This window comes from Columba livia, chromosome 15, assembly GCF_036013475.1.
Source record: "Columba livia isolate bColLiv1 breed racing homer chromosome 15, bColLiv1.pat.W.v2, whole genome shotgun sequence".
In the NCBI taxonomy this organism is placed as follows: Eukaryota; Metazoa; Chordata; class Aves; order Columbiformes; family Columbidae; genus Columba; species Columba livia.
Genome location: NC_088616.1, coordinates 10183397 through 10196734, shown reverse-complemented (window position 1 = coordinate 10196734; position 13338 = coordinate 10183397). Strand labels below are relative to the sequence as shown.

At 43.5% G+C, this 13338-nt stretch overlaps 1 protein-coding gene across 4 annotated transcripts; it reads left to right on the top strand.

The window, feature by feature from the left end:
• Positions 1-1390: 1390 nt before the first annotated feature.
• Positions 1391-13041, top strand: UBE2I (ubiquitin conjugating enzyme E2 I). Of its 4 annotated transcripts, none has more exons than XM_005505697.3 (7): positions 1391-1533; positions 5991-6069; positions 6280-6363; positions 7691-7763; positions 9341-9450; positions 9623-9702; positions 12387-13041. In XM_005505697.3, the coding sequence occupies exons 2-7, from the start codon at positions 6004-6006 to the stop codon at positions 12448-12450; spliced, it is 477 nt and encodes a 158-aa protein (XP_005505754.1). In that variant the 5' UTR covers positions 1391-1533; positions 5991-6003; the 3' UTR covers positions 12451-13041. The 4 variants fall into 4 exon arrangements, with proteins under 4 accessions (XP_005505754.1, XP_064887198.1, XP_064887199.1 ...); XM_065031126.1 differs by having other exon boundaries at positions 1527-1887; XM_065031127.1 differs by lacking the exon at positions 1391-1533 and adding an exon at positions 1560-1666.
• The last annotated feature ends 297 nt before the right edge of the window (positions 13042-13338 follow it).

Sequence of the window (13338 nt, the reverse complement as noted above, 5' to 3'; positions counted from 1 at the left end):
AAGCAGTAATACTCCTTCCTTTATAAAGGAGATGTATCCTTTCCTGGTGCCCCAAAAACTTCTGTCACAAAGATGTCATGTTTATTCAGATATGGGCAATGACAGTATTTTGGGTTTACTATGGCTGTTGCTGATCGTTACAGTAGGAAGTACTCCCCTCTGTTATGGATATATAATCACACAAAATAACATGTACCAAGTTTTAACTAATCACTATGCATACATTTCGTACAACTCACAGATCACCCTGCTTAACATCACAGATTTATTATAGAATCCAGTACGAGAGAGAGTGCAGAGGAGGCGATGAAGCTGGTGAGGAGCTGGAGCACAAGTGTGATGGAGCGGCTGAGGGACCTGGGGGTTCAGCTGGAGAACAGGAGCTGAGGGGAGACCTTCTGATCTCTGAACTGCCTGAAAGGAGCTTGGAGCCAGGGGGGGTCGGGCTCTGCTCCCCAGGAACAAGTGATAGAACACGAGGCCTCAAGTTGCACCAGGGGAAGTTTAGATTGGATATTAGCAAAAGAAAATTCTTCCTGCAAAGGGTTGTCGGGCATTGGAACGGGATGCCCAGGGCAGTGGTGGAGTCACCATCCCTGGAGGGGTTTAGATGAGATTCTTAGGGTTATGGTTTAGTGCTAGAGTTAGGTTATGGTTGGACTTGATCATCCTGAGGGTCTTTTCTAACCAAAGAATTCTATGATTGATTGATGAGGAACCAGGGCCCCGTGTCCTGGTGCACCCAGCACAGCACGGCCAGCCGGGCAGGGAGGGGATTGTCCCGCTCTGCGCTGGGGCGGCCTCACCTGGAGCATTCACTGTGTGCAGGGCTGGGGACACAGGATAAAAGCACATAAAGCTACTGGAGAGTGTCCAGAAGAGGCCACAAAGCTGGTGAAGGGTTTGGAGGGGAAGCCGAATGAGGAGCAGCTGGAGTCCCTGGGTTTGTTCAGCCTGGAGGAGACTGAGGGCAGAGCTCAGGGGCTGCAGCTTCCTCAGCAGGGAGCAGCAGGGGCAGGGCTGAGCTCTTCTCTGTGGCAGTGACAGAACCCCAGGGAAGGGCAGGAACATGTGCCAGGACATGTCAGTTGGACGTGAGGAGAAGGTTCTTCACCCAGAGGTGCTGGACACTGGAACAGGCTCCGCAGGGAGGTGTCACAGCCCCAAGCCTGACAGCGTTCAAGAAGAGACTGGACAATGTCCTCAGACACACGGTGTGACCTGTGCAGGGACAGGAGCGGGACCCGATGACGCCGCTCGCTCCTCTCAGCTCAGAACACCCTGCGACTCGACGCCCGTTTGACCGCGGCCGCAGCTGCCGGCCCGGCCCGCCCCGCTCCCTCTGACAGGCTCTCCCGCCTGCCCATCACCTGCGAACGCCCGCCAGAGGCAGCGTCCCCATCTACCAATCAGAAGCCCGGCTGGGAGCAGTGGGGCGGGTTCAGCCAGTCTCGAGCGCGTCCCGGGACAGGCGCTAGCGCCCGTGGCGGGACCGGACTACTGAGGGCGCACGTGACTCTCTCGGAGCCCGAGGTAAAAAAATTCACCCAGTTTGTCGACGGGGGCATGAGGAAGCGATTTGGCTCGGGAGAGCCCTGCTGGGACTCTGCCCCGCGCCCCGCGCTCTGGCATTGCTTTCGCCACCTCTGGGTCCTGTGTTGCGGGGGTGCGCAAAGCGTGGCGGACGGATCGCGGTTGAGGTCATTCTGCGCCGGCGCAGCGGCACGGACGGGTCGGGCGGAGGGACACACGGCGCGGCCGAGCTCCGCACCGAGGGAAGAGGGAGGGAAACTCCAGAGACAAAGGGGGGGGAGCCAAGTCGGGAACATCCGGGTCATTCGCTGCCGCTTCAATCCGGGACACGCGCGGGTGCTGCGGCCGATCACGGTGAGGCCTGGCCGGGCGAGGGGCCGGGCCGGCGGGGCCTGGCGCGGCGCACAGGCGGCCCCGGGCCCCGGGACGGGGGGTTGGGGCTGGCGCTCGCCGCCTGTGGCGCGAAAGGACGGGCAGCGGCGGGGCACGCAGGCCTGGCGGCTCCCGCGGCGGCCGCACGGCTGGGCCCGCGGCATCGCTGGCCGGCCGAGGGGGGGCTCTGCGCCGCCCGGGGGGCTCGGGTGCCCGGGCCGGCCACACCGCGGAGGTCCGGGGCCGCCGGGCCTGCGCGCAGCGGTCCTGGCCCCGACGGTTACGGACCCGGAGCCGGCGAGTGCCGGGGCGCCCTGTGCGGGCCGCGGACGCGGCCCCTGCGGCCGCTGGGCCGGGCGGGCACCGAGACCCGCGGCCGCGCGGCGCCTTTTGTTTCCCCCGGCGCCGCCAGCCGGTGCCGCCTCTGGAGCGGTTTGGTGCCGCGGGCCGGAGGAGGCTGTGTCCCAGCCCGGAGTTGTGTGCTCTGGTTAGACCTCAGCCTCTGGCCTGCCCCTCTCTTACGAAAAGTAAAGTTTCTATCATTTTGAGGCAAATTACTCCGACTCATTTGCTTCCAGTGTCAGTGTTTAACCTTTAAAGTAAAAATGTGAGGCTAGCAATCTTAACGATTTTTTTTAAAATTGTAATTAATTAATAAGAGCTGTTGAATGTTCTTGAGAGTTAAAGGTGATGTTGTATTTAGAGAGTTGTGGGTCGGAATGGTGGGTGTGATTGCCGTTCCTGTGGCACGGGAATACTTCTTTGCGAGACTTGTTTTATATCTGGAAGTAGGGTCCCTCTTCCCCCCATCAGAGGGTGTAGATGGGTAAGATGATCCGTAACGGAACACAAGATTTGCACCTACGATGAGTGTGTTGGTTTTATTTTGTCCTTTTTTTCCAAAATAGTAGTAACAGCAGCAGAGGTAAGCTACGGAGTAAATTTGGAAGTTTCTATTAATTTTCTAATGAGTTTGTGGCAGTGAAATGGACATTGCTACCTCCTAATGCCAGGGTGTGTCTGGAGAGATTAAAACCAAACAAAACGTAAATACTGGTCTCTTAGGCTTGTTTCTTTTTGTTTGTGTGGTTTTGGTGGTGTGTATCCTGTTTATGTTGTTGTTTTGTTTTTAAATTTTGGCTCTTTCAGGTTGATAGACATGTCTTGCATTTGTGAGGTATTTCAAAAGCTTACAAGAGCAAAACCTAAGGTGCAGATATTTGGGCAAAGTACCGTTCCGAAGGAGAGAGAGGAAAAAATAACCAACCAAACCATGCACATAAATTATTGAAGAAGATCAAACTAGTAGTGAGAATATCACATCTTCAGGTTGAATACCCACTTAGTATCTCACTCCTTCCTGCTACTCCATAATTTCTGAGACCAAAATATATATTGAGATGATCAATCCCTGTTTGTCTTATCTCAAGCTCCAGCCAAACTTAAGTTAAATTATATTGAAGAGCTGCTAGAGAGTATATATTGGCAATTTGTTAATAGATTGATTTGGTTTTGAGGGGATGCTTATACAACAGGATCTTAATTTTTGAAGTGGGCTTTCAGTTGTCTTTGTCTCTAATGTCTGCTTGGCAGCAGTTTGTGATGAGGTTTTAGATGCTTGTCTGCCCTTGCCAGGGCAGCTGAAGCCTGTGGAGACCACATACCTGAAGCCTGTGGTCTCATACATGCTGAAATGTTGGATGTAGTCCAGGGGTGTCCAACTCATTTTCACCGGGGGCCACATCAGCCTCATGGGTGCCTTCAAAGGGCCCAATGTAATTTTAGGACTGTATAAATGTAGGAGTAGTCCATTTATACAGTCCTAAAATTACCTTTGGCCCTCCGAAGGCCACCACGAGGCTGATGTGGCCCCCGGTGAAAATTAGTTGGACATCCCGATGTAGTCTATCAGTGCTTAACTAAGTCAAATGTCTCAAGATTTGAAAAGGGATTTATAGAGCAAAAGAAAATCTTTAATTTGCTAGGGTACAGTATAGCGCGTAACCAGTTGAAAAGCAAGCAGGGTGCAAGAGCCTGAAAACTTGGCTTTTTTCTGTTGAAAAGTTACTTGACTGGTGATGTTCTGTAGGACCTGTGTTGTTTATGCACTCTGAGAAGTTGGCACTTTCCTTGAGGTGCATGTAATTAATTGTCTCTTAGCTACAGGAAATATAACTCACATATTTGAAAGCATCCTATAATATGTTTCTTGACAGAAAAGGTAACTAAGTTGTACTAAACTATCTAAGAATATTTGAATGCTTTATAAGCACAAATGATTTTCTGAAATTATTATGGGAAGGTTAGTATTATTATGGTGGACCACCACGTACTAACAGCACACCTGAAATTCTGCCATATATTCAGTAGCTCATTTATATCTGTTATGAATGCATGGGCTCACAAAATATTTAGAATGACTCCCAGTACAGTTTGGGTAAGGGAGAGTTCTTTGTTCTGACTGTATGTTTTTGGTGGCTGCACATCTGCGTGTGAACAGTTGTGTGTAAAGTTTGAGTTGACTAAGTCCAGCAAATCTTCTGACATAACCAAGGTACAAATAAATGTGTTGGGAATATTGGGTTGGATATAGGATTTTTTGTGTGTGCATGTTTACTGAGTGTTAATGGTCCCTTTTAAAACGCTTTATCTGACATGAATTTGAAGTTATGGATTATGGCCATCCATGCAAAATTGACTTGGGGAAAAAAGCTACAAGGAGGGATTTGAAATACTAGCTGTCCTAGGAACTGCATCAAGCTCTTAATCTGGTGGTTTTGAAGACTCTTAGATAAGGTGTCTGCACTGCTAAGCCACTTCTGGTATGTAAGCACTTAAACTGGAAGTATGCTGTCTTCTGATCTTTTAAAGGCTATAGCAGATGAACATATCTATGTATCTTACATGGGACAGGTCAGTGCCTTGTAAATCTTTTCAACGTGAACATCATGCTAAAGGGCATAGCATGAATGTGTGAGATCTTTAAAACAAGGATCTTTGTGAGCTACAATTCATATGGTTATAGTAGCAGACTGTAATACTCTTACAAATAGTCTATATAGTAATAGAACATGAATTCTGCGTAATTCTTAACCAGTGTTTAAATATTTGTTTTAATAGAGTGGTAACACTCCTTTCATTAGTCCTGTGATACTGTTTAGTGGAAGAATTGGAGTTTGTTTGACCATGTGGCTAATGAAACCCTGAGTCTAGATACAGTTTGGCAATGAAAAATAAACTCACTTTGCTGTTCTGGGAGAATCCTCCCCTGGAATTGAAAGCACCGCTCTGTTGGAACCATTGTATGTAGATCTATTCTTGCCTCACCCGCAGCAGTGACCCTCGCTCTACACGCGGCTTCTGCGGTGTCGGTCACCACGCTTGGCTGTTCTTAAGGCGGTGAAACTGCAGAAAGATCACTTGGTTTAGACTGGATTGAAAACCTGCCATGTGGAATGAGCGGGCCACTGGCGCTTCCTTAGCTCAGTTCTGTATTGCCGTCTGTTCATGCTGCTGTCTAGAAGTTATGTATAGTGTCATTGCTGCAAAACTGGGTGATTTTGTTAAGTTCTATGCTTGTGTTTCTTTCATGTAGAATACTGGCTTTCAGCAGGAATTTAGAGTCTAAAACCAACATTTCTTGTTCCTGTGTTTGCCAGAAGCAGGAGCAGTGCAGATGTTTACCGAGAGAAGCAAGCTGTACCTTTTGTGGTGTAGCAAGGAGATACGTATGTGTTTATCAGTTGCACAAGTTGAAAAGTCTGAGCACTTTTGCCGTTACTAATAGTGTTTCTGTTGTCAAGCTGCTATCAAAGTTGTTTCAAAGATGTGGTTCAGCTATAAAACACAAGGTGGGAATAGTATTTTGTAGGTCAAGTCCAGTAACTAAGAGGTTGTTGACATGGGGAAACTTGATGTTACTCCTGATGTTAATGTCTGCAAGGTGTGCAAAAACGTGTGCCTTGGCTATAGTAGTGGATATCAGAGGCCAAAGTATTTCTTGAGTGAGCAGGGCTTGTAAACAGATCATATCATGCATTGTTTACACTGTAAGTTCATACTAAAAGCAATCATTTTTGTTTTAGAGGGACTCTGAATATGTCTGGCATAGCTCTTAGCAGACTTGCACAGGAGAGAAAAGCCTGGAGAAAAGATCATCCATTTGTAAGTATGAGAACTGTCAATTTTCTGTCTCTGCAATTCTTTTGGTGGTGTTTACCCTGATGTGGTTTTTTAAAATTATTTTTAAATCATAAAGCTGCTTAAAGCTATGTAGTGCAAAAAGAAATACCTCCATGTAAAGATAACGTGTCACTAAGTATTGCAAGTGCCTCTTCTGAAATCCTCACCCTTTCGCTTTTTGCCTTGTTTCAGGGATTTGTAGCAGTACCTACAAAAAATCCAGATGGCACAATGAATCTAATGAACTGGGAATGTGCTATTCCAGGAAAGAAAGGGGTAAGACTTATTCTTGTTCTAACATCTCATGGTGAAAATTAGCATAAGCTTGCTTGTGCATTACACTGACACCTGAGAGTGAACCTTAGGTGTAGCTGAACAGAAGTACCTGGATCCTGATGCTACTTTAGAATCCAGGTGGAGTGAGCCAAGAACGATACTGGACAGAACACACCATGAGCCTTTTCAGCTGTTGGCACTGAACACCTTAAGAATAAAAGTTTTCAGACAAGTGTGTAAGAATCCTGCATTGAGCAAACTTGAGATGATCTTCTGCTCCACGCCAGGGATATTTGTGACTTCTGTTCTTAATAAAAGCTGGTTTAAGCCCTAAAACTTGAAAATTAATACTACCAAAATTTTGCCTCTGCTGGTTACCTGCCTCATATTGTTTTGTCAACAAAATCACGAGACCTTTCAGTCCTGGAGAAGTGCTGTAGTACTGGTTTTTAACTTTTTGGATTTAGTGGAAAATGGTTTTGTATTATCAACATGGCATCTCATTGCCTTCCATTCTGTGGAATTTTCTCTTTTTGTATTAGGGTGAGAAGAATAGAACTCCCTTTTTTCACCTGATTTCACTTGTGCTTCTGTGTCCTTTCCTGTAAAATAATAAGGGAAGGGAAAAAAGAGACCAGAATTGCTTGTTTTTATCAGCTTGATCTGGTTCTAGGGGATAGGACAAATGCAAACTTTCATGTGGAAAGAGTCATTAATGCATGAAACTACTTTGATTTTGTACACTGCCAGTATGACATTCTGAGCAGCATCTTGTTTATGCTTTTCAAGCATTTACTTAGCATGTAGAGATTATTCTTTAATTCATTGGATGTCGTTGTTTCTTCTGAGATTATACTATTTGTTACATGGTGGTTTTCATTCTTTTGAGTCTTCAGTGTTTGGTGTTGGATACGGGACTTCTTTTGTTGCTTTGGCTGTTTTACTGCCTCTTGCCAACTTGCTTAAGTCCCCTTAAGATCTCATTTCTTAGGTTCTGAGAAGAAAAAAGTGTGTAGGCGAAACCTGCAGATTCCATACCACCTCAGTTTATGCTGAACATGGCATTGCTGTTACAGTTATAACTTGGCTTAGTACTTTGGTAGTTGTCCACACAGCTCAAGTTAGTACTTAAAGAAGCACCTAGAAATAATTGAGCAGTGTAAGGAAAAACTCATCCTCCTGTGTTCTGCCAGAACAAATTATCCCTCCTAATAGCCAGATATGGACCTCATCAAGATGTCACCTTTAAATACTTACATAAAATCTTCATGCGACTGCTTTAAAGTTTTGAAAGCTGTAATCTAAACTCTACCATAACATTTTATAGACACCATGGGAAGGAGGCTTATTTAAACTACGGATGCTTTTCAAGGATGACTACCCTTCTTCACCCCCAAAATGTAAGTAAAATGACTAAAACCCCAGGTTTATTAGAACAAGGATAAACTAGTCCATGAGGTTCTAGGAATTATTATTACTTTCTTACAGATCTTTTTTTTAAAGCAAAGTTGCTTTTTCCTCTTTTCCCAACCCAGCACCTTGCATTTAAAAAGTTGTGATGAAATAAGTGCTCAGTATAACAAAATTGGGAGAGGAGAGGTACATTAGTGTGCGGGTTTCCTCAAAGTTGGACAAAAACACCACTTGAAGCGTTCACTACTTGACCAGTGCACTTTGGAAACGAATAGCTAGGCATGGTTAGACCGAATCCCTGTGCATGTTCTTACTGTTCAGTTGGTCTTTTAAGCCAAGAATTCAGAAGGCAAGAACTTAGACAAAATAATGATTTAAAAGTTCCATCAACTTTAACCTTTTAATTGACTTGCTCTAAAACATGGAACTGTTCCCTTCCTGATACTGTGTACAGCAGATATCTTCAGGTACCTAGTTTCCTTGTGCAGTTTTTGAATCTTCCTTATCCTGTCTGAAACTTACCTACTTTAGAAACCTGAAAATATCTATTGCCTTGCCTGGTTTCTTCGTTCTTGAATTGGCTACCATCACAAACCAATGACAGTGATTACAAGTGGTTCTTTTGACAGTGGTTAATTTCTTATTTCATTTTAGTGTTTCAGCTGGGTTGTCTTGGCTACTCCTTTTGTTTGTTACCAACTAAATGCATGTAACACAAGGGGAAACATCTTTTAACTAAACATTAATATCCTGAGAAATACCAACTAGCACATCTTGCAAGTGCTGAATGAACTGTCCTGCCTTAAAATGAGTATTATGTGACTGGTAAGACTTTTTACTAATGCAGCTTTTGAGTTCCTACTGAATTTCATTGAGCAGCTCATAAGCAAGACTTACTTGTGAAAGAAAACTGTGCTAACGTAGATATTTCATATGTTGTTAAACAAGGGCTCATTACATTACTCGAGATGATGGCTGTTGCATTTAAGTGCTGTAAAGGTTAAAGAAACGCCAGAATACAGATTGAGTGGCAGCAGAGCTGCACAATCCTACTCCTTCAGTCACTCTTACAACTTAAACTTGGTTCCTCTTGTTCAGTGCATCTTGATTATACACAAAGGAAAACTGAAACTGGAAAAAATACTAGAAACCCCGTCTTCTTTGTGTGGAACTTTCTGGATTTTAACGTGAGAAGAGATGATTGAGGGGCAATATCTTTACAGCCTCACATGCTGCTATATAAAGGAAAGACAGGATTGGTTTTAAAATGTCTTTCCCACAAAGCTGCTACAAACTCTTTTGTCCGTTTCTGTTCCTAAACCAAAAGATTACTGGTCACAATGATAATGTTACATTTCCTGGATTGATACCAGAGTTGTGATGGAGTTCCTGCTTTAGGTGAAGGCTGAGCCAAGAAGAAAACTGGTATTAATAGCTCCTGAAACCTGTGTGGGGTTTTGTGGGGGTGGTGGGAGTGTCTTTGGCCAGGTTTGTACTTTGTCTAAACCAACTCTCTGATCTTAATCGTAGTGCTACCTGCAAGTAATTTTATTTTCTTCGTCAGGTAAATTTGAACCACCATTATTCCACCCAAACGTGTATCCTTCAGGCACAGTGTGTCTCTCCATCTTAGAGGAGGATAAGGACTGGAGGCCAGCAATCACAATTAAACAGGTCATTAATTGTGCTTAAACATATTCTTAGCCTTTTATTTGCTTTGCTTGCTTATCTGATGCGTATGTAAGATGTTCACTCTGTGTTTCAACAGTTGGTTTCTAAGGCTTTTTTAACTGAATGTCTCTTGGTAATATCCATGCCAATGTTACTTCTATTCCTTCTTCCACAGATCTTGTTAGGAATACAAGAACTTCTAAATGAACCAAATATTCAAGACCCAGCTCAAGCAGAGGCTTACACAATTTACTGGTAAGTGTGTATTAGCTTGAAAGCTGTCATATTGTCTACAGCTGTCTTACTTACACTATAACATGCAAATGTTTTAGGAGTGATCAGGGGAAATATTTAGCTTCACGGCTGTGTCCTGTGGAGATGCCTAGCTCTAGCTTGTGCCAAACTAGAACAAAACAGTAACTTCACGATTCATAAGCTAGTGGAGCTTTTAATAGCATTGCAACAGCAGTAAAGCGTTAAGAGTCCTGGTTCCAGCCCACCAGAGAATCCTTGCCCCTAAAGGCTGAGTGATGAGGCAGTGATTTCATGGACCAGTGACAGGGGAGACTGAGTTGGGTGACAAGTCCCATTCATCAGTACAAGGGTAACTTCTAACTTACAGGTGCCTGACTGCTCTAGGAAACTTGCAGCATTTTGTGAAAACTATATCTTCCAAAAGAATAGATTAAGAAGTACAGAAAACTTGTAGCTTTAGCAGAATAAAGTTGTGAAGTTTGCATTGGTTAGGAAAGGTGACAATTTGAGAGCTAAGAAGGATTTTGTTTGTTTGTTTGGTTTTGGTTTTGTTTGTTTGTTTTTGGCTTAATTTTCAAGTTTTCCCACCATTAAAAATATTTGGCTGATCTATAATCTTTAGGGGAGCAAAACACTTTAAACAAATGCTTGCTTTTGGCACTGACAGCTACTGCAATAATGACCAAGATGGAAATGTGGAATTACCTTTGTGAACAGCAGAGCAGGTCTCCAGGAGAGTGCCAGTTTTGAAAAATGGCACTTCATGAGACTTCACATGCAAGCTACATAAAAAATATCTGTTATAGGATGGGTGAAACAAACATAGGGATGGGTAGTGCATCTTGGATTTAAATAACATTGCGTGAGGCCTTTAATTTTCAAGTATCTTCTGAAGACTTGATGGGACAATTAGGCAGCCACAGTTGTAGGCAGCACCTTTGGGAGCCACTAATGATGAGGCAGAACCCCCCTACTTTCTTTTTTAAAGCCACTCTTGAGGGAATATGGGGCAGGAATAATATACATTTGTACATGTATAAATAGCATGTGTGGGTTTTTTAATCACCTCCCACACGCAGGTATGTACAAAAATAGTCTTTGCTGGTCTTGTTTCTGCTTTATTGTAAGTGCTTCTAGAAAAAAGCTACCAAGAATAAACTATTACATGTTTTTTGTTACTTCAAATATATATAGTTTCCCATTTATATTCCTCATGTCTTTTGGACATGCATAGTATTTCAGATGGGTTACTAGATTTCTGTGATCTGGGAGAGTGTTGTCTCTTGCTACTGAGTAAGTGGAAGGAGCAGCTCCACAGAGCAGCATTGTGTATGCATCTGTAATTTGGCAGCATTGATAAGTAGTGGGGAAGACACAGTGTTGTTTAAATAGATGTCTTATAGGCAAGTTGTTAAACTTCAAGAATAAACTTTGTGTTCCAATTAGAATACTTGTTCTCATTCTCAGGATGATTTGGTGCTGTAACTCCAGCACTCACGTGCTGACCTGCTGAGGCAGGTGGTGTCGTGTGTGCGGACTGAACAGCCAGGTTGTGTTCTCGTGTGACAAGGCAATATAACCTTATTTGTTTATGAGAAGAGACTAGAGTATTTTCAGTCTGTTTGCTGGTAATTGTTCATTGGATGTGACCCAAATTGGCTTCATTTCTTCTTCCTTCCAAACCGTCAACTTCTGATGATATAATTTGCTGCCGTTTTTTTTTTTACTGCAGCAAGCCTTCATAGCTGAAAGTAAGTTCAGTTTACTGCAAAGCTGTCTGCAAAATCTAGTCACTGTAAACTACCTCTGGCACATGGGTAATGGTAACAAAGCTTTGTTTAGCTCCTGACTGACACTTCTGACAGCTAATACAAAATATGGTGTTGAATGTAAATGGATGCTCTACTAAGCTCCTACCATCCTTTGTTGGCCCAAGAAAGGAGAACAAAGAACTTGCCCTTCTGTGTGTTGAATCTGAGGCTTCATGACTGGTCATAGCTCCTTGAAGTAGTACTTGCTTGTTAATCAATCTGTAGCAAGTGTACTGGACTCTGGGAACTATAGTGTCTTTTTTTCAAGACATTGAGCTAGCTTTAATCAGCTGGAAGCGTAGGATAAATCTTTCACTGAGAGTCAGGGTCTGCAGGGATGAAGGTTGAAACTACCACACCATTATCACTTGCCTGTTTCTGAGAGAGTGCCTCTCCTCTCCCCAAAGCAGTAAAGATAATACTTCAAAGTTGAATGAAGTCCAACAACTGCTAGTGAACCACTCTCATAACCACTTTGTGCTGTCAGGATACAGGAATTTATTGTTAATGACCTCAGGTCTTAATGTGGGGAGTGGAAAATGTATGTTCAGATGAAAAAGATGGCATGTGTGTAAAGTACAGCTGGCCTTGAGACCTCTTACAGAGACTGGTATGGTATGAAGTCAGTATCATCTGACAACAGATACGTTTGGGAAGTAACTGGTTAAACAGTACCTTACTTCCCTCCACAGGAGATTATCAGAGCAATGGTCCAAAAGAGCCTTTAATATATTGTAGTGTTCAGCAGATTCCTATCCAATGGTTTTGTCTTCAGCAATGACTTAGTTTCATATTGAAGAGAAAGAGAAGAACAATAGGATGTGGCCTCTGGTTTCTCAGACTGTAATTACCCTTTCTCTCTCTTCTATTCAGCCAAAACAGAGTGGAATATGAAAAGAGGGTTCGAGCACAAGCCAAGAAGTTTGCACCATCATAAGCATCTGTCATGCAGCATCTTAAAAAGGAAGGGATTGGTTTGGCAAGAACTTGTTTACAAAACTTTTGCAAAATCTAATGTTGCTGTGTACAATTAATATCCACTTAGGGGAGGGGGTTGTATGTGTGCCATTTTCCATATTCGCCACTTGTATACAGTTCTAAATTTGCTGAATTGCCCCCAGTTTTTTCATACAGGGTCTCTTCCTTCAGTCTTTTGTATTTTTGATTGTTATGTAAAACTTGCTTTTATTTTAATATTGATGTCAGTATTTCAACTGCTGTAAAATTATAAACTTTTATACTTCTATAAATTCACTAGTATCTCTAGTTACTTTGCTATCTGATGCAGGCATGCTTTAAAATGTTAGAACTATATTTAGCCTTTAGCTGGCTGTATGAAAAAAATCATGCCCTCCACCCCCTTCCCTCCCTGAATTTGTTTTTCTATCTTTCAGAAACTAGGTTGTTATTGCTTAAGAGCCTCTGAGATCCAAAGTCAGCCAGCATCCTTATTCTGCATCACTTCCTTTGTGTTTATATGGCGTTCTGTCTGTGTTGCTGTTTAGAGTAAATAAACTGTTTATATAAAGGGCTTTGTTTCACTTATCTTCATTAAAATTATTTTGAAAGGCTGCCATTTAAATGGCTCTGAACACACTTCAGTCCACGTCCTGTTTTTAAGGCCTGTGATGCTGCACTTTCGCTTACACGTTGCCTTCGTTTGTTTTCCCTGCCCTCCACCCGCAATGTGAACACGTCCCTTCGTGGGACCCGAGTGGCAGTTGCAGCAACTCGGCTTTGAATTCTGAGCAGCTACAGAGCAGCTGCTTACGGCGCATAACGGGATCAACATACTGGTGTGACCACACACATAAAATAGCCCAGC

Coding starts and splice junctions, on each gene's coding strand:
- UBE2I (XM_065031125.1), top strand. CDS start 1,567: ATGAGGAAGCGATTTGGCTCGGGAGAGCCCTGCTGGGACTCTGCCCCG. Junction 1,701..5,990: donor GCGGACGGATCGCGGTTGAG/GTCATTCTGCGC, acceptor TTTTTGTTTTAG/AGGGACTCTGAATATGTCTG. Junction 7,764..9,340: donor CCCTTCTTCACCCCCAAAAT/GTAAGTAAAATG, acceptor TTTCTTCGTCAG/GTAAATTTGAACCACCATTA.